Source organism: Nipponia nippon, unplaced genomic scaffold, assembly GCF_047370975.1.
Source record: "Nipponia nippon isolate SJK-2023a ecotype South Korea unplaced genomic scaffold, ASM4737097v1 scaffold_1, whole genome shotgun sequence".
Classification (NCBI taxonomy): domain Eukaryota; kingdom Metazoa; phylum Chordata; class Aves; order Pelecaniformes; family Threskiornithidae; genus Nipponia; species Nipponia nippon.
Window position 1 is genome coordinate 93,640,239 of NW_028262290.1, and position 22,271 is coordinate 93,662,509.

At 38.3% G+C, this 22,271-nt stretch overlaps 2 protein-coding genes across 4 annotated transcripts in view; one reads left to right on the forward strand and one right to left on the reverse strand.

Moving 5' to 3' along the window:
• CDYL (chromodomain Y like) overlaps nt 1–19,454 on the forward strand; it is a 107,131-nt gene extending 87,677 nt beyond the window's left edge. For all 3 annotated transcript variants that reach the window (XM_087762664.1, XM_087762671.1, XM_087762674.1), the window contains 5 exons: nt 7,929–8,185; nt 8,789–8,961; nt 12,386–12,596; nt 17,114–17,257; nt 18,290–19,454. In XM_087762664.1, the coding sequence (XP_087618790.1) occupies nt 7,929–8,185; nt 8,789–8,961; nt 12,386–12,596; nt 17,114–17,257; nt 18,290–18,448 (944 nt within the window). In that variant the 3' untranslated portion in view covers nt 18,449–19,454. The remainder of the gene's footprint in view (nt 1–7,928; nt 8,186–8,788; nt 8,962–12,385; nt 12,597–17,113; nt 17,258–18,289) is intronic.
• Nucleotides 13,647–22,271, reverse strand: part of RPP40 (ribonuclease P/MRP subunit p40) — a 41,270-nt gene continuing 32,645 nt past the window's right edge. Inside the window, exons 11-14 of the transcript XR_015705892.1 lie at nt 21,370–21,571; nt 20,561–20,625; nt 16,434–16,526; nt 13,647–14,685 (exon numbers count right to left, since the gene is read on the reverse strand). The gene's annotated coding sequence lies outside the window, so the exon portion shown is untranslated. The remainder of the gene's footprint in view (nt 14,686–16,433; nt 16,527–20,560; nt 20,626–21,369; nt 21,572–22,271) is intronic.

The window sequence follows — 22,271 nt, forward strand, 5'->3', positions numbered from 1 at the left end:
AATACATACACATCAGTGTCCTGAACCTCTGAAAGTCCTCTAGCCCTGTTTGCCTCCTACTTTTCTGCATTGAAATGCCAGGTGTTTCTGTGGGCAATTGTGAACGGAGCTCTTGCAAACTCTGGTATTTAAAGCCCCACCTATGTGATAAGAATGAAATGTGAACGCTTATTGACATGTTCTCAAAAAGAAGGTAGATGAAAGTATTCTGCCAACGTAGTGGTGCTATACCCATCTATCTAGATCTTATTAATAATTTAGCTAAAATGTTTTAGAAAGTTCTTATGTCCTTACAAGAATATGTCATGTGTACATGGCACGTATATGTTTGTGTCTATACAGGAAACTGCTTGGGATGTGTTTTGGCAATATCTGTTCCAGGCTAGCCTTACATTAGGGCACTCTTATTCCACAGGAAAAGAGCCATTTTTTAAATCACTTTGGGGATTGGATTGGATTAAATTGCAGTGAAGTGCTCTTAATATAGAATGCGTTCAGCTTAGGAGCTAGTGTGAAATAGCTGGGTATACTTCAAGTTTAAACCTTAGCCTATTTTGCGATAGCTTTCCGTTATAGATGAGCCCCAAGAGATGTCCGTCCTTAGCTCTCAAATTGGAGAGCATTTGGAATGAATGCTACGGTATCGTAACCCGCAGCTCCAAGAATATCAAAGGACAAGATAGGCGAGTTCTTCCTTATGAAATGTTCCCAGTGTTAAAAGGCCTCAAAAAGGAGTCTGTAACCTGGGGAAGGTTTTTCTTATTTTTGTTTATTTGTGAGAAAAAGAAATACGACTAACTCTTGGCTTCTCCCATCAAATACTTTGGTGCCTGCTACTGTGAAACATGGCTGGGATTTTTTGACTGGAGTAATATCAGAGGGGCTTAGGAATTTATTTTTTCTTTTTTATTCTTACAGCCGCCTTGAATAACAGCTACAATGGTGAGAATGGTCATGTGCAGTTTTCTGTTTGTCAGTAGTCGTATCCTGATTATAGATTCAATGGAAGAAAAATCACTCCAAAATGAGTCTAAAACTGAAGTGGAAGGGGAGAAGAGAGCAATCCTAATTTGTCTTGATGCCATGATAAAGGAGAAAAAGAATTTGCTCGTTGATTGGTTATTTATATATTTCCAGTGAAATAATAAGAATGGAGATGTATTTGGAAAGCCTTTTGCAGTTGTTAGGAGGGGGACATTTTTTCCACTGTAAGACAGCATGTGGGAAGTTTACTTAATACCTTACACATAAAAATACAGAGGTCCTTTTCGAAGGTAGTAAAACTTAATCAGACTGTTTAAGAGTTTTATTGCCAAATTACATATTATTAATGTTATTCTTGTTTTTATGGGCATGGTCTTAACAAGTGTTAGGTCTACTATTTTGTTATTCCCATCTTTTTAAAGTATGTAAACTTCCTTTTATTTCTGCTTATATGACTTAAAATAGTCAGACTGAGGTAAACCTATTGCACTTGAGGGTGGAGGAATACCATTTTCTGTTGTAACGATTGCCCACTTTCAGCAGTAGAATTTTATGTTCTGATTAGTTGCATTTTTGGTTGGTGTTACAAGTTTATCTTTACATGGATGTTTTATGCTCTGAGAAGGGAAGACGTTCAAAAGCAAAAAGAATGAAATAACCTATAACATATGTCCAATACAACCAGTAATGCTGCCATCTTCTTAACAGTATCACTGTAAACATGTAAATATATTTGACTGATGCTGTAAGTAATCAAAGAAACAAGAGAAAACTATCTACAGAAGGAAAAAATGGCTCCTATAGACCATATTGCTCTAAATGTGACGTGGCAGCCAAGATAAAAATTGGTGTAGGATTGAAAAACTTTTAATCAAGTAGAGAAATATTGCCAAGGGGACATGTATGTATGTGTGTGTTTGTCTTCTCACTGTTTTTGTGGACAAAATTACGATGTCCGGTAAGAAATGTAGATTTTATAGGAGCAATGTTTCAAAGTGGCATTTAAAATTAACACCTATACAATATATAAGGAAAAGGGGAATTAAGGGCATGAGAAAGTGGCTTTTTTTAGGAATTGAAGATAGCCTTTGGCAACCAAGCCTGCCAGGCACTGCAGGACCGTTTGCTGCTGAGTTGTAGTTACCTACTGCTGATGTTTCACCAAGTACTACCACAACAATTTGCCTGTTAGTCTGTGCTGAAGACCTACGTTCTTTGTGCGTGGAAAGGTGACATATTTGCAAAACCAGCAGAAGGCGGCTGAAGAACATCTAATGGTTCCCTGTGTAACTATTTCCTGGAAGCAGAATCAAGAAGTGGTTAACTTTATTAGAAAAGATGAAGTTAGTGCACACCCCCCCTCTCCCAACAGTAAGAGTTTTGAGGAGGTTGCAGCACCCGCAGCAGGGTATCACAGTGATCAGCAGCCCATAATTTGAAGAAATATGGCCATTCCCCCACCCCTTTCTCCTCCCAGGTGTCTTTGGGGGTGCCTGTTCTAATGCTGGGGGTTATTATTGCGTAGGTTATTATTGGTAGCGCTGCTGGTTTGTGTGCTGCATCAGTATAAAACCATATTCTGGAAGGATGTAAGTGAAGTGTAACTTTCATAAATGACCTATACCTTCTGAACACTCTTTCAGAAACACAGAGCAAAACACTATTTTAGGTGAAATGTACAATAAATTCAGAATTTTTTTTCTTCTTACAAATATTGATAGTGACATTTCAAAGGAAGCTGGGACTTTTGTTTGATTCCAAAATGTAAGTGCTGTAAATAGTGAGACAAAAAATGAGCACATATATAGGTTTTTTAGAACCCTCATTTTGAATTTCTATAATCTGTGCCAATACACTGCAATTCTAAGAAATATTCGCTGTGTAATTGCTGAAGCAGAGGTGGAAAAATTACTGGAAACTGTTATAAATTATGTTTGTATTGCGGTATCACTGTCTGGGGTTGGTGTCTTGTGTGAAATATTTGATGTAGTGCAGAGTTAAGACTGGGAAAGCTTAACAGTGTTTACAGTTAGAGCTTGTTGGTACGTATGAACAGGTAGCAAAACACTATTGTTCATAGGCAAAAAGGGAACATGAGGCAACCTGCACTGGACAACTGACGTGAAGTCCTGTGAATTATATATACAGGAGACTGTAAAGCAGTGAAAGGATCAAAAGGACTTTGGAAAAAATACAACTTACTTCTAGCACAGATTTTTTTTTTTTTTTTTCCTTAACACCCACCCCCCCACCCCACCCCCATTAGTTTTGCAGATCATATTTTTCCTTCTCTGGTATATGAGTTGTAATCAGTTACAATTACAGTGTTATTTTTGCAGTTAACACTTTAACAAATTGTTGTTGCTGGTGTTTGTTTATTTGCTTATTCAAGGGGGATGCTTCTTGTTAACCATTTTGTCACTTAGTGTAGGAGAGGGTACAGGAAAGGCACGAGGGTCCCTGAAGCTCCTTGTGACCACTGCAGGTGTATCTGAAAATCTGATTTTGCGATTAAAACGAGAGATTCCTTTCAGGGCAGATGAATGCCAAGCAATGAGGAAGGGATAAAACAGACTTCTATGCAAAACTATGCCTATAGCAAAACATAAACCCGTGCCTGGACAATGACTGGTTCCTGACTACGTGTTACTGCTCAGGAAAAGGGCATTGGGTTTGGTTTGGGCAGTTCCTGCAAACATCTGCTTAGTGCTAGTTTTAAAAAAACAAAACAACAAAAACCGAAATAAATTGTTAGAAATTATTATGGAAAAGGAGTAGAGGACAAAAGAGGAGGCTTGAATATGTCACGTTATAAATCCCTGTCTTTAATATGGTGTGCCATTTTGGACCCTGTTCCAAGATTTAGTGGAAGAGGAAGAGGCATGGTGCAGAATGACAGGCTTGGGCTGCCTTCTGGAAGAAGAAACGGTAAATAAGATTGGGACTAACCAATCTGGAGAAGGGATGTGATGAAGGGGATTTGGGTGGATCCTATGGTTGTGGGCATGCAAATCTTAGGAATCCCTAAAGGTCTGGCGGCTGGAGTTGGGGAAAATACTCAGACAGCATTGTGCGCACCTCCCATCTTCTTATGCTCGTTCCTTAGACATCTGTGCTAAGCCTTTCAGAAACAGCATATTCTGTCAGACGAACCTTTGAATTAAGAGTACTGACGCTAGTACACGTGTCCTTGAACAGAAGTGTGCAAAAGAGGCTTGGCTGTCGTTAGGGCGCCTGTTTGGATGTGTCCCCAGTGTTGCTGCAGGGAGGGGAGTGTTTGTACTCGAGGCTGGCTAGGTAAGCTAAACTGAACTTCTCCAGAATATGGGAGACGATATAACAGTGAGGCATGGATAGCTTAGGGAGGAGCTTGGGATTGTAACTTTTGGATTGTTGTGAAGTTGTGTGTTACTTGGTTTGCTTTTGACTCTGTTTAGATGTCTGGTATCGTGCATTTTAATTGTTATCCCCCTCATGTTTTGGAGAGGTGGCTTTTTTCTGTCTTCTGCCATGGAATGGGGATGATGATACCTTTGCTGTGCTGCCCCTTTTCTAAATTAGGTATTTTGTGTCTGTCTTCCTTTTGAATAAGACCCGTTCCTTTCTTATCTGTTGCCCATAGCTTTTTTTTTTTCCTCTCTAAGAGCAGCTGCATGAAAATGGTGACTGTTATCAGGTTTTGATCAGCAGCTGCAAAACCAAGTAGTCCTCTTAATTTCATTTTGCATCTGTATGGGGAAGCTTTGCGCAGCAGTAGTATGTCTTCACCCTTGAGAAGATCGCATTACCTTAATTAACAGTTTGCAGTTGGAAGGGTTTTTTGTAACTATAAGAACTTAACCTTAACACAAACGTAGTTCTGCATTAGTTGGCAATATCCAGGGTAAATTGTCTTTTTTCCCAGCCCGTATTGTTTTTGGAAGACTCGGTTTGAAAGGAAAGGGCTGTGGTGTTTTGTGTCTTTGATATGCTATCACAATTAATGTATTAAAATGCAGAACTGCTTTTGGTTTGTTATGAAATCTATGTTTTAAAATTATAAAATATAGTTAAAACTAACTTGAAAATAAGTAACCTCAATGCAAAATTTTCATGTGAGGAAATCTATGGCAAGACAGTTAATTCTGTCTGGCACTTTTTTTTATTTTCATCCTCATTTGCTGCAACACATGTCCAAGACTGTCCAGTGATGTAACCTTTGCCTATCTATATATAGCATGAAGTACTGCTTTACGTCTCCGAGTTGTCTCTTCACTTTTGAGGACCGAATGCCAAAAGAAAGAGCCCCCTATGCTTTAAGGTGTAGAAGGTCACAAACTTACAGCGATAATGACAAACACTAACGAACGTATTTTAACCATGTTGGTGCCGTTTTCTAATCCATACCAGCTGGCCGCATCTCCCCTGCGCAGAGGTACGGTTTCTAAAGCCTACAGGTTTTTGACTCCAGTCTTAAGTATCCTAAAAGTGTGTTTACAAGATTGGATGTAGGAGGCTTCTTCCACTGAACTGCAGCTGTCCCTTGTTTGTGCAGACAGAGTTTATATAAAAACTCAGAAGGTCTCTTGCCAATTCAATAAGCATGAAAAGTGGTGTGTGGTGTTTACATCTTGGTCTCTCTTGCCAAAAGTTTTGTCTCTCAAAGTGTGTAATCATGGCCTCTTACATCTCAAAAGTAATTTTCTGGTATTTGAGTATGTCTTTGGAAGTATGAGTCATGGGAAAAGATCTACTCAAAGCTCTTACCCAAGTTTACTGACTCTCTTTTTGGCTTAGTCTAGTCTATTGTGCTCTCCTGGTTCTCCACTTTCTTCACTATGGCTAGGATCGAAGCTGTAAAACCTTATATCAGGGTTTAGAAATCAGAGGTGATTTCAGTTGTTTTAATTTACCTTTCCTATGGAAAAACAAACCATTGCAGCCAGTGATACCATTTCATCTTGTGTTCCTAATGGGATATGGGGCAACAGTGGTGTTCCTGCAAATTCCCTTCGAAGGGAATTCTTTTAAAGGAATGTAATCAACATAGTGTGGTTTACAAGGGAAAAGTATCAAAAGCATTCCTCATCAATTTCATATTTGGTATGCATCAAATTTTTATTTATTCTGCTGAAGTGGAAAAAAAAAAGGAATTTGATAAGCTGTGAGAAATTTAGGAATAAATGTGAAACTTCTGTGACAATATAAAATGTTAATTTTCCATTTCATTTTGTTCACCTCTGTTGTCTCTGAGACTGATCACAAACTGAATTCAGTTTCTTACTCTTCACTTTCAACAGTTGAAAAATCTTGAGTCGTCTTTAACTTCTTAACAAAAAGTGATATGGTAACAGGATTAAATCACTGAAACAACAAGAAAGACTTGAAAAAGTAAAATAAAACTGTATTATTGTATAGCTGCCTTTGACAAGACAGCTTGCCTAATTAATCATAACAGATTTATAATCAAAGATTTATTTATTTTGAAATATTTGATATAAAGACTTCATTTATATCTGAAGGCAGTTTCTGAAATACAAATAGAAAAACATATAATGTTCCAAATTTTAATTTCGTTAGTCTTTCTCTCAATATCTCTCTCATACTTCATATGGGTCAAAGTAAGCAACATTTGAATACGGTTAAAATGTGGAGATACAGGATATTCCAGTTATTTAGGTGAGCCTGCTTAATGTCTTCACTGGACCCACAAGTGTCTGAAGTATTTTGTAAAAAAAAAAATATATATATATATATATATATATTATTAGAACTTTTTAAAAATATAGCTTCTTCAGAAAGATAATGATGAATTAAGCAAGACCTATCAATGCCATTTAATTAACAACTTACTTATATGTGGTTTAGCTGTACTTTTTAAGATATGATATGCATGATGTTCTGAAGTACCTATTTGTGAGATAAGGGCTGTGGGTTTCCAGTAGATTTTAACAAAGTGTCAGACCTCAGTTTTAAGGAAAAAGGCTTTCAAAACTTTCCTGTCTTGGCCTGTAACACATTTTTCCAACATCTTTAACCCTACTGTCCCCTCCACCTGCCCATACTCCATTACTTTAATCTGACACATTTTATGGAGATTTTACATGGAGACTTTAACATACGGATGGATTATAGATCCAAGATGATCTCTTCGTGTCTCTTTTGCATGCTAATTATTTGGTATTATGTTTCTAATGTGGAGTACAGAAAAACCTGTCCCTTCTGTGTCATGAGGAATGGCCTGTTTATTTGTATGCCTCCAAATTCTGTCTATTTAAGTGACTGGGAACAAGACCAGAAAGACATAATGCTCTATTTGCCAATTCTAATAGCAAAAATTGTTTAGACTTGAGAAATAGCTCATTGTCTATGAATCCATTAAAATATCCATCAATGCACGCGTCTTGTTTCCCTCTCACAGAAGTATAGTCTGTATGTATTCATTTTCATTTAAAGACTATTATGCTTTATATGATCTTGTCAATCAAGTTCTTTATTTGGCCTGTTGTAAGTGTCTTTTTCCTCCGTATATTAACTTCTCGTGGCATTTGAAACAAAAGGCTTCTGCTTCCTCTTTGCAGTCTTGATGCTGTTAGATGACTTAAAGATGTTGGAAAGGGAGAAAGCAGAGCGTTAACCTACTGAAGTGCACTGGTATTAGGAACGTTAAATAAACCTTTCTCTTCCTTCTAAAAATAAGTATATGACGATGGGTCTGTTTGGCTTGTTTAAAATGTATTTTCTCACAACTGTAAAATGAATTTGTTGGATCCCTTTGTCATTTTAATTTTGCTCTGTGCACAGAGCCTATTTCTGTAACATTTCATTAACTTCCAGCGGACCGAGTTTCATATTTACTGTGTGTTCTTAATACGACTAGTGTGTTTTCATGCTAATAGGGATTTTGAAACTGCTGAGCTAATAAAATGTAATTAATAGAATGTTACTGTTTAAACTATTTCCAGGTACATCCACCTTTATGGAAGCATTAGCAGCCAATGGTACAACCAATATACAGACATCTGTAACAGGAGTGACAGCCAGCAAACGGAGGTTTATCGATGACAGGAGAGATCAACCTTTTGATAAAAGGCTACGTTTCAGCGTGAGACAAACAGAGAGCGCGTACCGGTACAGAGACATTGTTGTCAGGAAACAAGACGGATTCACACACATTTTGCTATCAACAAAATCATCTGAAAATAATTCACTAAACCCAGAGGTCAGAACAATTCTCATTTTGCGGGGGGAAGGGTGCTAAGGGAATTCTAAGTCTCTGCTCCATTTATTCCTGTTATTCAGGCACAAACATACAAGAAACAAGATTCGGGTTGTTGCTTGCAAGATGTTACACTTACAACTGACTTCAACTGTATTTCAGTTGGGTTTTATCTATGTTATCTGAACATGTAGACGTACTGTCTCTTTTAAGACGTGGTGATTTATGAAGTGCAACTTGAAACAAGCTTTAGCCTGAATTAAGGTTCTTTTTTTCTGAACTGGTTGCATATGCCATCTGCTGTCCAAATTACAGAAATGCTGAATGAGTGCTTTAGTTACAGATAACATCTAATAGATCTTTTCTTAATGATTTCATTATCTTAGTCTAATTACATTTTTGAAATGCAAAGCTTCTAATACTTTTCTTTTAACTTTCTTTTTTGGGGATAATGAAAGAAGTTAACTTTTCTAATATGATGGTTGAGTGGATCCTAAGGAAAAATTAACGATGTCGAAGATCTCATGGGGGGAGGAGGGCAGGAGAACAGTGTGCTACTTCTTAATGATGTAATAAAAAGATTCTAATGAATTTTTGATTTTTCAGGTAATGAAGGAAGTCCAAAGTGCACTGAACACAGCAGCTGCAGATGACAGTAAACTTGTGCTGTTCAGTGCAGTTGGTAGCATTTTCTGCTGTGGTCTTGATTTTATTTATTTTATACGTCGTTTAACGGATGATAGAAAAAAGGAAAGCACTAAGATGGCAGAAGCTATTAGGTATGTAAGATTATCTTCAGTCATCTGAGTGGGTATTCTAGTCTGGTTTGTTTTATCTTTTTTTATTTGAAAAGCTTCTAATTCAACAAGATCTCAGACATTCCCCTGTTATGTGATACAGTGTGCAGCACTTCTTTATATTCCCTGTCCCGTCCTGTTTGGGTTGTCATTTCATGCATCACTATTTCTACTACTAAAATTTAACTATGAAAACTGGCAGTATGGTAATACTCCTCCAGTTGAAACCAATTTTAAAAGACTTAAACGGCCATCGGGTTTCAGGATAACAAATGTAACACACACAATTACAAGATGCGCATTGAATGAATAACTTAATATAGTACATCCAGAGCAGTGGAATGGTGGATATATTAGAGGAGTAGATTAATACTAGTGATCATCATCTCAACGCTAGGTACCAGACCTAATGTTTAAACAAAATGAGCTGAGATACTACAAACTAGAAGAACATGCGTGGAAAAAAGTATGGATCTTAGAGAGACATGTTTTAACAGTACAAACAAGTGGCTTATCATTTGAACACTGGTTTTGAGGGCCTGGGCTCTTGGATTAGCTCTTGTATGCTTCCAGAGTGTCTGTATTCCTTCAGAGACCTATGTTTTGTTGTCATTATCAATATTCATGTCCCTAAAAAAGGCCTTGTAACATGTAAAGCCTGTTTCAGCGGAGGCACAGTTGGCTCATAAAGATGATAATAGTTAGGTTTTTTTTTTTCAAAGGAAAATTCTCAATCATTCCATGTAAAAGTTGCTCATGCAGTGACTTCAGATGCAGCCAGGGGACAGAGGCTCTTAACACTGAGCTTCTGTCACTAGTTTAATTCAGGCCCTCCCAGAAGTCTGATTTGTCACCTCTTATTCATCGTTAATAAAATGGATAAAGGTAACTTAAAATACCTATGAACTCCCCCTTCAAATATAATAATGGTATTTTTCCTATATATGCTAGAGATGGTCCTCTCTGGAATATTCAGGCATGATTAAAGTTACCTTAAGTCTCTGTATGGGATGTTTGTATGACAGCTTGCATAACATGGCTCCAGTAGTAGTTTTTTTGCATTCATCTATTTCAGTTTATTAGAATGAGTTAAGAAGCAGCATAATAACCTTTAGTGACGGACGCAATAAAGTAAAAATGTCCTGTTTGACAGAAATACAAAAACATGTAACGCAGGTAAAGAGCAAACTTTAAAATTACCACTAAATCCCCCTTTTTTAAAAACTTCGGTAAAAATCCCGTATTTCACCATCTAATACTGAAATGAAAAATCATCTGTCATTCAGAGCAAAGTAGTGCTTTACAGGTGCTGACAACTGTATGTTGTACATTGTATTCTAATCAGAATTTGTCAGGTACTTGAAGTAAATATGGACAACTTCTTCATTATATGTGGTAGTTATTAACTGAGAAATGTCGGCCCCTCAACTTCGAGGTTTTAGAAGTCTCTATGTGGTCTAATGCGTGTGTGTACACACACACACACGCACGCGTGCGTACACACATGCTTACTTTTTCCTAAGAAGCTCTTGAAGGCATTTACTATTTGAGAACAGAGAAGGATGTAAGCATCCATGCTTTGTGAGTACTGGAATGAGTTGTCATTTTGTGTTGATAATAGGGATGAGAATATGCATTTGTGACTTAACAGCATAGCACCTATAGTGTTATGACCAACCAAGAGAGGAAGGTGAGGAGGGGAAGTTCACAGGTGTGTGATACGTGATAATGGAGCTCTACTATATATGGCTTGTTCATAATTTACAAAGGCAGATTTATTTATTAAGAAAAGCTGTCTCCCAAAAGTCCAGAAATACTCCTTAAGGAAACTCATTAATGCTTTTCCCATCTTCACTTATACCTATATACCTTATACCTTCACTTAAAAATATAGATAGATGGACACCTTATACCAATGTCATACATACATAAACACAATGAAGGCCAAGCAGGGTTGTAACCACAATTCTGGTGCCCAGAGGTGAAGTATGACTACAGCCTCAGCTAACGGGGGCTGTGAGGCCTGGGAATATACCACAAGTGCCATATCAGCTGGTGCTTGTAGGAGGGGCATTAAATCCGCACCTGCCCAATTACAGTGCTTTGTTGGGCTAGGAGAAATGCTAGGCTTTCACAGGATTAGAGAATGGTTGAGGTTGGAAGGGACCTTTGGAGGTTATCTTGTTCAACCTGCCCCTGCTCGAGCAGGGTCACCTAGAGCAGGTTGCCTGGGACCATGTCCAGGTAGGGTTTTTGAATATCTCCAAGGATGGAGAGTCCACAGCCTTACTGGCCACCTGTTCAGTCACCCTGACAGTAAGAAAGTGTTTCCTGATGTTCAGAGGGAACCTCCTGTGTTTCAGTTTGGGCCCACTGCCTCTGGTCCTGTCGCTGGGCACCACTGAAAAGAGCCTGGCTCCGTCCTCTTTGCACCCTCCCTTCAGGTATTTATAGACATTGATGAGATCCCCCTGAGCCTTCTCTTCTCCAGGCTGAACAGCCCCAGCTCTCTCATCCTTTCCTCACATGAGAGATGTTCCAGTCCCTTGGTCATCTTGGTGGCCCTTTGCTAGACCATCTTCAGTAGCTCCATGTCTCTCTTTCACTGGGGAGCCCATAACTGGACACCAGTGCTGAGCAGAGGGGAAGGATCACCTCCTGCAACCTGCTGGCAACACTCCTAATGCAGGCCAGGATACCATTAGCCTGCTTTGCTACAAGGACACGTTGCTGGCTCAAGCGTGACTTGGTGTCCCCCCGGACCCCAGGTCCTTTTCTGCCAAGCTGCTTTCCAGCTGTTTGGCTTCCAGCGTATATTGGTGCCTGGGGCTGTTCTTCCCCGGGTGCAGGCCTTTGCACTTCCCCTTGTTGAACTGCGTGAGGTTCCTGTCAGCCCATTTCTCCAGGCTGTCGCGGTCCCTCTGGATGGCAGCACGACCCTCTGGTGTATCATCAGCCCAGTTTTGTACGATCAGCAAACTTGCTGAGGGTACGCTCTGCCCCGTCATCCAGATCATGAATGAAGGTGTTGCACAGTATGGGACCCAGCACTGACCCCCTGCAGTGCGACTAACTACCAGTCTCTGACTAGAGTTTGTGCCACTGATCACCACCCCCGGGCCAGCCATTCAGACATTTTTCAGTCCACCTCACTGTCTGTTCATACATCAGCAGCTTGACTATGAGAGCCTTATGGGAGACAGTGCTGAAAGCTTCGCTCTGAAGTCTAGGTAGACAAGAGCCACTGCTCTCCCCTCAGCCACCAAGCCAACCACCTCATCGTGGAAGGCTATCAGGTTGGTTTTGAAAGTGATGTTACTGGGGAGATGAATTACTACTGAGTTTTCAAGGGCTGGTATATTTTACGTTACATATGTAGTCAGTGCATGTTTCTGTTTCTCTTCAGGAATTTTGTGAATACTTTTATTCAGTTTAAGAAGCCTATCATTGTAGCAGTAAATGGCCCAGCCATTGGACTTGGAGCATCTATATTGCCTCTGTGTGACGTGGTTTGGGCCAACGAGAAGGCTTGGTTTCAGACGCCATACACTACTTTTGGACAAAGTCCAGATGGATGTTCATCCCTCACATTCCCTCGGATAATGGGCCTGGCTTCTGTAAGTAGCTTGCAGGGTAGGGGCTGACAGCTTCACAATGCAGCTGTGATAATTTATCCAGGGTGATTGCAAGACTCTTTACCTTTGCTGTGTTGTCTTAATTTTTTTTCTTTCTCTCATGAAAATCCTTCATGAGAAACCAGTATTTATAGCTTCTCTGCTCCGTGCTGTTACAGCCTAGTCTTCACCTGCGTGCACAGAACAGAAAGCAGGCGTGAGACCTAATCCCAAGTCATGTGCACCCTTAACCCTGACGGTGGCAGAAGGGTTATGTCCTGCCTACCAGGACACACCTTCCCTCCTGATGCCTTGTGAGGACCAGCCACCAGCGTCTTGCATTCAGCCCAGCATTGGAGTGTAGCAGAGAACGGGCTGGTCTGCACTCGGTGTCATTACATAGCAGAGCACTGTGTCACCAGCTCTTAGCAGTCTCATGCTAGCATGCAAAATATGTAATTCAGCTTTCATGCACTCATTTTCAAGAAGTTGTGTCAAACTTCCTTGCTTTGTAGAGCTCTGTTGATGTTTCACACTACTGTGTTATGCAAGACGTAGTCCAAATCACCTTTGTGAAGGATTTTTTTTTTTCACTCTTGCACTTGATTTACAGTATTGCTGGATTGAAAAAAAAAAATGGTGACTCTGCATTGTTGCTGAAAGCATAAGCCACATGTTACTTAGTAACCCTTTTCTTGCTTTGCAATTAGATGAAAGACTCAAATGTAACAAAATGCTATTTGAAAAGCTCTTATCTACATTATTTTCATGTTGCTTACTATTTATTATGCTGTGTTCTTTGAAAACTTAGACCTACCTCCCATTCTAATTTGAAGTTGAACAGTAACAGTATGAAAGAAGCGCTTGTAGCTACACCTGTTTTTCCTAAATTACTGTTTATTATGCAAGCCAATTTTTCCCTAGAGGTATTTATTGATTTAAAAATACAGATTTCGATGTATTAAAAGCATCAGTTTGAACAGATCTAATAACTAATTGTGTGATGTCCGGATGTAGTTATTAGAAGAGAACAGAAAAGGTAACTGAAATAGATTAACAGTTATAAGAGTATCTTTAATATCTTGGCGTGTTTCAAACTACTGATTGTTCCTTTCCCTTTTTATTTGGCCATCCATCTATTCATCCATCCATTTCATCCATCCCCGTCCTTTAGAGACTTGTGATTGTTACTTTTTGTTTCTTCAGAAGTTGTACAAAAAAACACAAGAAGCTCTTCCCTGGTATACTCTTTCATGTGTGTTTGTGAATGCTCATTTTTCAATATTAAGATTTAAATTGAAAGCTTCCAGTGATAACAATTAAAATATAATACAAAAGAAAGAATTAAGGCCTCTGTATACATCATAAAATTTGCTGCAAGTGTATTAATTCAGCAATATTAGTCCTACCCTTAACGCTTGTAAGTCAGATTCAGTGCGTTCTTTTTATCATCAGCAGTTGTGTAAAAATCTTCAATTCCAAGATTGTTGGAAATATTTTCCCTACTGAGTCAGTCTTGGCTGGTGAGCAGGTCTGTCGTGGAGGGGGTTTTGTCACAGAACATGTTCAGCAGAGGTCATTATTACAGAAAATCTGAAGCCCAGGCCTTAGGATTCAAAAAGGATACTGTATTTGGAATACCAAGAATTTTAGAAGGATTCTTAGACTTGGCTTTTGAGATTTGAAAATAATCTATAATGAAGCTTAAGGTGACATCTGTTTGGGGAGATAAGTTGTTGTGCATCTGCTCTGGAGTTCTTGGTCTGGTTTTCTGGTCCTGGATATGAAGCACAGGAGCTGCGTGATCAAGCTTCACCCACTGGGTTTCCCTGTTGGTCTCCAGCACGCTTGGCAGGATTTCTTACGGTTTTTTTGTCAGTCATGAGGAATACACATTTCCATAGTGCCTGTAGTCCACATCACAGCCAGGGTCTCGGGCCTTACGGAGACCAGCTGCCTCCTGGTCACAGTGCAAGAGAGCTGAGCTGCTCCACGGCAGCTAGCGCAGCTGTGGCCTTGCACGAAGGTCCCCCGTGAGCCTCAAAGCACTCGCTGGAAAAGAGAGACCAGAGGATGTCCCAGTGAGGTTCCTCTGTGGAAGGAGAAAGACAGACTGAGTAGAAAAGGAAGGTTGTTAATGAGAACCTTATCTTAATGAAACATTTTTATCATTTTCATTTCGATTGCTGTAGTATACTTCTTGGAAAGTAACCACCAAGTGTGTTAATTTTCACAGCAGATGCAAGGCATGATTAGATGATTAAAACTTGTTTAGCAGTGAGGCTCCGGCATACATTGTGTATAGATCAAGAGTGAAGATGCCAGAGCAAAACATTTCCCTTCGAAACCTGTCAACGGAGAACACTAATGGGAGCGCTCGTTTCATGGGAGGTTTTCTGCTAATGCTGTGTAACAGCTGGCAGAAACAAGATAACTGCACCGTTGTCATTTGTGGGGTTTCACGTTCAGGAGAACTCGGCCGTTGCTACTGAGTTTTAGAAAAAAAAATATTAAGGTTTTCTAACATTTATTACTGTCCTTCTTACCAAAGATACACGTGAAGAATATAGACCTGAGCAGCTGACTTAAATTTCTGACTTTCCTAACTCCCAGTTAGATTGACTTCACGTTTTGATCTTTGATATAAATGTTAAGTATCTATTAAAATTATTTTGGAAGAATTTTTTTCCCCATATCTCCTTAGGAAAATGATTCCTGGTTTTAGCCAAACTTGCGTATATCACAGATTTTTGGCCAGTGTTTCAGGTTAGCATTATTCACATATAATCTGGAAAATTAGAAAGTATAGTTGTGATAGTTAAGGAACCTTGTATATTTGATTTTGCTTTCACAGAAGGTAGAACTATCGGGGTATATAATTTGTACCTTTAGTCTGAGGCTTTTTTTTTTTTTTTTAAACTAACATATGTGAATCACAACTTTCCATGTTAACTTATGAGAGATGTGCTGATGATAAATTTTATATAAAAGATCCTAGGAAACTTCTCTTTTTTACATGCCTAACGCACTGGGAGTCAGCAACCACACTGCCATTAGAACCCATTTGTATTTCGTTACAAAGGGGCAAGTAATAGACCTCTGAGTTTTCACATTTCTTCATCTGTAAAATGGCAATACTAGGAACATTACCTACCGTAATTAGATAACTTGAGATCCTTAACTGAAAGTTGTTGTAATAATTACCAAAATTTCCAGTATTAGAAAACATGAAAAAACCTCAAAATTTTGTCCTCAGAAATGCTACACCTGTCAGGTTTGGGTGTTTTATAAGTCTTATTTCCCATATTTCAAAAGTCCAGTGATGGCTTTGTCATATTTTCAATGTAAATTAGTCATTAAGAAACAGTAAAACTGATTTTTTTTTTTTTTTTTTTTGGAGGTTGACAATTACCATGACTTTTTAATCTTCACTGGCTGTTTCTGTGCAGATGTCACTGCAAACAAAAAGTTTAACTATATAAGAAACGTCACTAAAGGTAGAATTTTCACTAAAAGTAGAATTAAAGCATAAGCATAAATGGTTGTAGGATGACGCTTTAATGGGGAAGCAGATAAATAGTGAAGTGTATGGTAATCACAAAGCAAAAAGATTGACAAAACTGGAGATGACCTTATTGTAGAGAATCTAGCACTCTGTTCTGCACCTTTAAACTATGTACAAGATCTTTCAAATACTGTTGTAGGTTTTGGTTTTTTTTTTAATATGGCTGCTAAATCAGCTTTTGAGAGGATTTATCAGTTCAATATGGAACTCCTGAATAAAATAGGAATGTTTATTTTCTATGAATTTGACCAGAAATGGGAATACATCCTGCTTACTTCAGTGTGTTCGGGAGGTCAAATTCTAAGATGATCCAGCTGTTTTAAATGTTGCATCGTAAACGAAATACTGCTGAAGACCTTTGAGAAGTGCTGAAAACAAACCGTATATTTAGGTTTCAAACATTTTCAGTACTAAAAAACATTTTAGTTGCAAAATATTTAACTGTTCTTTTCTACCAAGACTGGCAGTTCCCAGGAGGTCTACTACCAAAACTGGGTTATCTTTATAATTTACAGATAATGTAGATTTTTAGCAAAGACTTCATTGCTGCAACTAACATTATTATAAAGGGCAAGCTGATGTATTCATTGCTGTTTTACAGATCTGCCATGCGTTATAACCTATTACCACGTATACAGTTAATCAAGTCGGCAATACTGCAAGAAAGCTAGAGCTAATGAACAGTCGTGAATGGGAAATGACAAAAGACATTTTCACATTTAACCCTTAATCATAGACCTCGCTATTTTTTTTTTTTTAATAACTACTGACATAGTATAGCCAACAACACCAGCCAGCTATCTTAGGCAAGTCTTTATTAATTACAAGTTGGAAGAGCTATAATAAAACTATTTCAAATAGTGCAGGCATTTTCCTTATTTGTTTTGAACATTTTTCCTTTAATGAGTTTTGTCTCATTACATTTCATACCAGAAGTAACTTTTTATCCCTTCAGGCCAATGAAATGTTGTTCAGTGGAAGGAAGCTGACTGCACAGGAAGCTTGTGCCAAAGGACTCGTCTCTCAAGTGTTTTGGCCGGGAACATTCACACAAGAAGTAATGGTTCGAATTAAGGAACTTGTCACATGTAATTCGGTTGTAAGTTTCCTTTATTTTCTTACCATACATTTTTATGATTAGATTAATAAGAATTAATCTAAGTATTATTAGACTACATCTTTATGTCCTTCTAAAAAAAGACCACTTTCATGAAACAAGGACTGCGCTTTAGTATAGCAATGTCTTTTAACACATTTGTATCTACCTTCTTGTTTCTGAGTTTTTGAGGAATTTTTTTTTTTAAGTTTGTATCTGACTCTTCTTTATCATATGCCATAGTACATTGTGGTTAAGAACATTAAAACAGCATTGGACTCTTTACAATATATTTTGGGTTTAACATAGTTGCATAAGTCCAGCTTCTTCTAATCCACGGTGTAAACAGTTGCCCCAAGAACTGCACAGGAGCACAGAAATCTTGAGTTGTAATTTAAATTACCAAGGAAAAAAATGCAGTCTCTAACATTATGTTGAACTTACAGTTTTACGAGTAATGCCTAGTACACTCGTGGTTGTGTGCGCTACTGGCAGTTGCACAAGACAGCTAAAACTACCGATATTTGATGCTTGCTTACGAGAAGAGATGCAGTACAAATGAACTGTTCTGTGCATTAGAAATTTTGGATTTTGAAACAGATTAATAGTTTTCTAAATGGAAAAGCAAATGCGATTTTTCAGTCTATTTTAAATGCTCAAGACATTCAAGGCCTCCCTGCTTATTAGAGCAGTGCTGGATAAGTGTTATGATGAGCCTTCACCAAAACGGAGTTGGAGTTTCTCCAGTTATCAGTACAAAACCATATATAGATATTCATAGTTACGATTTTATGGTTTTCATTATTTCCACGTTTTTGTACACTTGTAAATTGTGCTGGTATAGGGTAAAGGAAATCCTGTGTGACACTATGAGAAAGACTCTATGAGAAGCGTTTCTTAGGGTCATAGTATGTCCATGAATTGATAAGCCTAAGTTCATAATCAGCTTCAGGATTCATCCATATAAACCTGTAAGCGTACATGTCGCTCAGGTCTCATGTAATACTAACCCAACTCACTGTTTTTTTGGCCTAGGTACTTGAAGAATCCAAAGCTTTAGTACGTAATATCATGAAGGTGGACTTGGAACAAGCAAATGAAAAGGAGTGTGAAGTTTTGAAGAAAATCTGGGGCTCAGCACAAGGGATGGACTCAATGTTAAAGTATCTGCAGAAGAAAATCGATGAGTTCTGATGAGATGCCCATTGACACTGGAATTGTATTTCTCGGACATCAGGGCAAACAAAATATGCCCATTTGAAAAACCTATAGAAACTCACCCCTTGCTCAGCTTGGGAATAGGAGTGGACCCCCCCCTCCCCTTTTATTGTCAAGGGGTTTAAAAGTACTGTATCACTTAAATTTGAACAAAACTCCTTTCTCCCTGATTGTTACATATAGATATATACACACACACACACAAGCGTATGTGTGTGCATATATGTGTCTTTTATATATATATATATAAAAAATGTAAATGTGTGTGAGAGTGTATATGTAGACACACACGCACACACAAGCTAAAAAAAAAAAAAAAGATAGAGTGCACTACCAAACATCTCTTTAAAGGCTCTAGTTTTTGTTATCTTTGGCTAGTACTGTATCAAATAGAGAATGGATTAAAAAGTGAATGGTGTTGCATTATTTTCTGTGTGGCAGGGAAGTCTGGAATAATGCTTTTCTTTTTCATTAGAATACAGAATTGAAACGGGTATTAGCCAGCCCTTACTTTCACTGCCCAACGAGTCAGCTAAGATACAAGGCATTGTCTCAGAAGAAGGTTGAAATACCTCAAGTAACGGAACATTCGAAAAATTTTGGGGAATTAAACCCTATTAAGATTAAATCACACACAGCCCCCAAAAGAGAGTGTGCTCAGGATTAATGCTAAGAAAACACTCGGTCCTTTTTGGGGGGGGAGGTATAGAGGGGTGGGAGGCAGGGGGCAGGAATATGTTTAATTCTTACCCAGATAGCATGAAGAAACCACTGTCTCTTGGGGAAGGGGAATGAGGGGAAGAGGGAGGGAAATGGAAGAAAAAAAAAAAAAACACAACAAAAAAAGCTTGTTTTGCAGTATTAGTGAATCACTGAATATCTTATGTATGAATATCCTAAGTTATAAGTTAGTTTTAGTGGGTTTTTAAATAGTCTCTCTGGGTTTGTTTTTTTGTTTGTTGTTTTTTTTTTTTTTTTTAAATAACTACATAAGTGCTTCTGTTGCTGGGTGAGAATACTACTTTATATGCAGTTTGGGTTTTGTTTTTGGTTCTTTTTTTTCTCCTATTTGCTGGTTTAATTGATGTATTACACCAAAAATGCATTTTATGTTCATAAATTTTAGGTTCACTTAGAATATATTATTTAATAAGTTAAAATTCTTTTGGCACACTATTAAGTAAAAGAAAAACTCCTTTAAAAAAAACCTACCTTATATTAGATGTTTAATGTTCTTTGTCTATGCTTTTTTATTATTTTAAATATACACTATATACAGTATGGTGTAAAAGAGTGCCCTGTGTAAATAGACCTATTTTGCATTCCTTTCAGGAGTGGTTATTGATTCCTGACTGCAGATATCTATTATTACTTGGGTATCTGTGCTTGCAATCTTATTGAATGTATTATGAAGAATGAAAAAGAAATCAAACCTTATTTTTGTACAGTTTTGAAGTTTTTACTTGGAACTGACCCACCTCCCCTTCCCAGTGGAGAGCTGTACAGTGTGTAAATCTGCCTTTACCTTGGATTGGTACAGTATTTTTGCATCTGTGGGACCTACTTTTTTGTTCTAGTAGCTTGAACTATATATAAACTGTACAATCTGTAAAGTTTTTATAGAATAAATATTCAGCTGTGAAAACTGGTTAAATAAAACTAATATTTCTTAACACATTTTAAATGTGGTTCTCTCATATAGTTGCCTTTTTCAAAGACATCGCAGTTCTGACTTGAAAGTAAGAGTGGCTGAAACGAATCCTGCAAATTAAAGACTTTGATATTTATGTTTTATTTTGCTAAGAACTTATATAAAGTTTAACGATTTCCTCCAAAGGAAAAGTTGAAAATTCATTTATTGTTGTAAACTATAGAGAAGTTTTCTCTTAGAGGAGGTGGATGGGGAAGCAGACATACAGGAAGTCATTCTACTCTTCATTATTTTGGTACAGTTCTAAAAGCACATGCAGTCCTTGTTTCCTTGCAATCTCAAAAATTGTCATTTTCCCTACGATGCTGTTGTACAGTGAGAATTCCTTAGCTGAATTTGATTTTATTGAAAGGGAGAAGGAAAGATGCCTTACTTACAGTTCTGTAATGTTAAACCTTTTGGACTTCAACTCCAATTTATGTAAAGATCCCTTTTCCGGCATCTGTAAGAAGCATTTGGGTATAGATTGCATCTGTTTCAGCTGGAGGATTATTTATGCTTTTTCCTTAAACATGAAAGAACTTCACTATAACAGAGGATTGGATCTAGAGATACTTAGAAGAACGAAATCAGTTGAAGGTGCAGGCAATTCAACTGGAAAAATAAAATTCTACTTGCTTCATTTTATGTGTTACTATCAGTCAGGCTGTTACACTGCCTACAGTTTGCATGTTAAGATGTGAATAAGTTGGTGACCATGTAAATTCCTGGAAAAAGTCCATAGTTCAGACCAATTCATATACTCTGTCAGCGTTACTGTGCAATTGCCCTACCTTTATATTAAAAGCAGTAACTAACTTCACACTATTAACAAATTATGCCCTCACTCATAAATAACCTACACGTTTTGTCTATATACTGGCCTACAGGGATACTGTTTCATTAGGAAAATGCTGTCCAGTTCTTTTCAGCATAGGTCAGTAAATAGCCTTTGATGTGCCTGAAAGTTACAGCTAAGTCTAGTTTTGTCTTCGCAAAACCATAACAGAACAAAGACAGAAAAATTATAGACTTCTAATAGCAAGCAAGAAGGCCTGAAAGATCCTGAAAACTGACTTAAGACATATTAAAATGAGTGTTTTCAAGGCTTTTCTTCACAGAAGCCACAGGTCTCTGTCTAGCCTGGTTCATTGCTGATGCTTGCGTTGTTCTACCTGAATTTGCAGTACTGCATAGGTAAACTAACCTGAAGCATCGGCTTCAGCCTCTGATGACTGAACGCAACGTAGCCACAACGGTTTGACTGAAGCCAAGGAGAAGCGTGGGGAGGCTGCTGAAGCCAGCGTTACTTCTAAGGCACCTGCTTTGGAGTCGCAGCCTCACAGAAGCAGCGGTACTTCAAAACGGCTTCTGTTTGGTTCTAGTGCAGGTGTGTGAACAGCTTGTACCTGGAGAATTTTGGAGCATCATGAATTGTTGGGACCAGGGTGCAATGTAAGAACATAGAAACAGTATCTTTCTGAATGATGCCCAAGAAAACTTCCATGTGGCTTTTTTTTTTTTTTTTTTTTTTAAAACAAGAGAGAACGTTTCCTCGGTTTTTTCCTCCTTCAGGCATGAAGGCAAATCACAACACCTGTTTGGGTGTCACAAGTCTAGTCAGGGGCTAGTAGAGTTAGGAATAATGGTATTGGAATATAAAATTCAGCTAGCTTTGGCCTTGCTCAGTCCTGACCCCCAAGTCTCCTGTCACGACTGTCTGCTATCTCGATTGCATCACAGTACTACACAACCTGCTTAATTCCTTACAGAGCCTAGAGACACGTCAGTGTTGGTGCTGAAACTTAAAAGTAGCGCAGGAGCCTTGATAGCGCAGTGTAGGAATCTTTCTGTGACATTCTAGTTCTCTTCCTGGCATAGGTGACCTCTCGGGCACTAGCAAACAGCAAACGGACAAGCATTGGCAGCTAGGCTGCATTGATGCCGTAGAGTACGCTTTCCCCGCAGAAGTTCCATCACATTCGAGTTTATTTTTGGAAGTAAATAAGAGAACTTTTCTCCTGGTCAGGAAACAGTACCAGAGAGTCACGGGTTGAACGTACTTGGAACTGTTTGAAAGCCACCTGCGTGCACTTAACCACGCCTTCT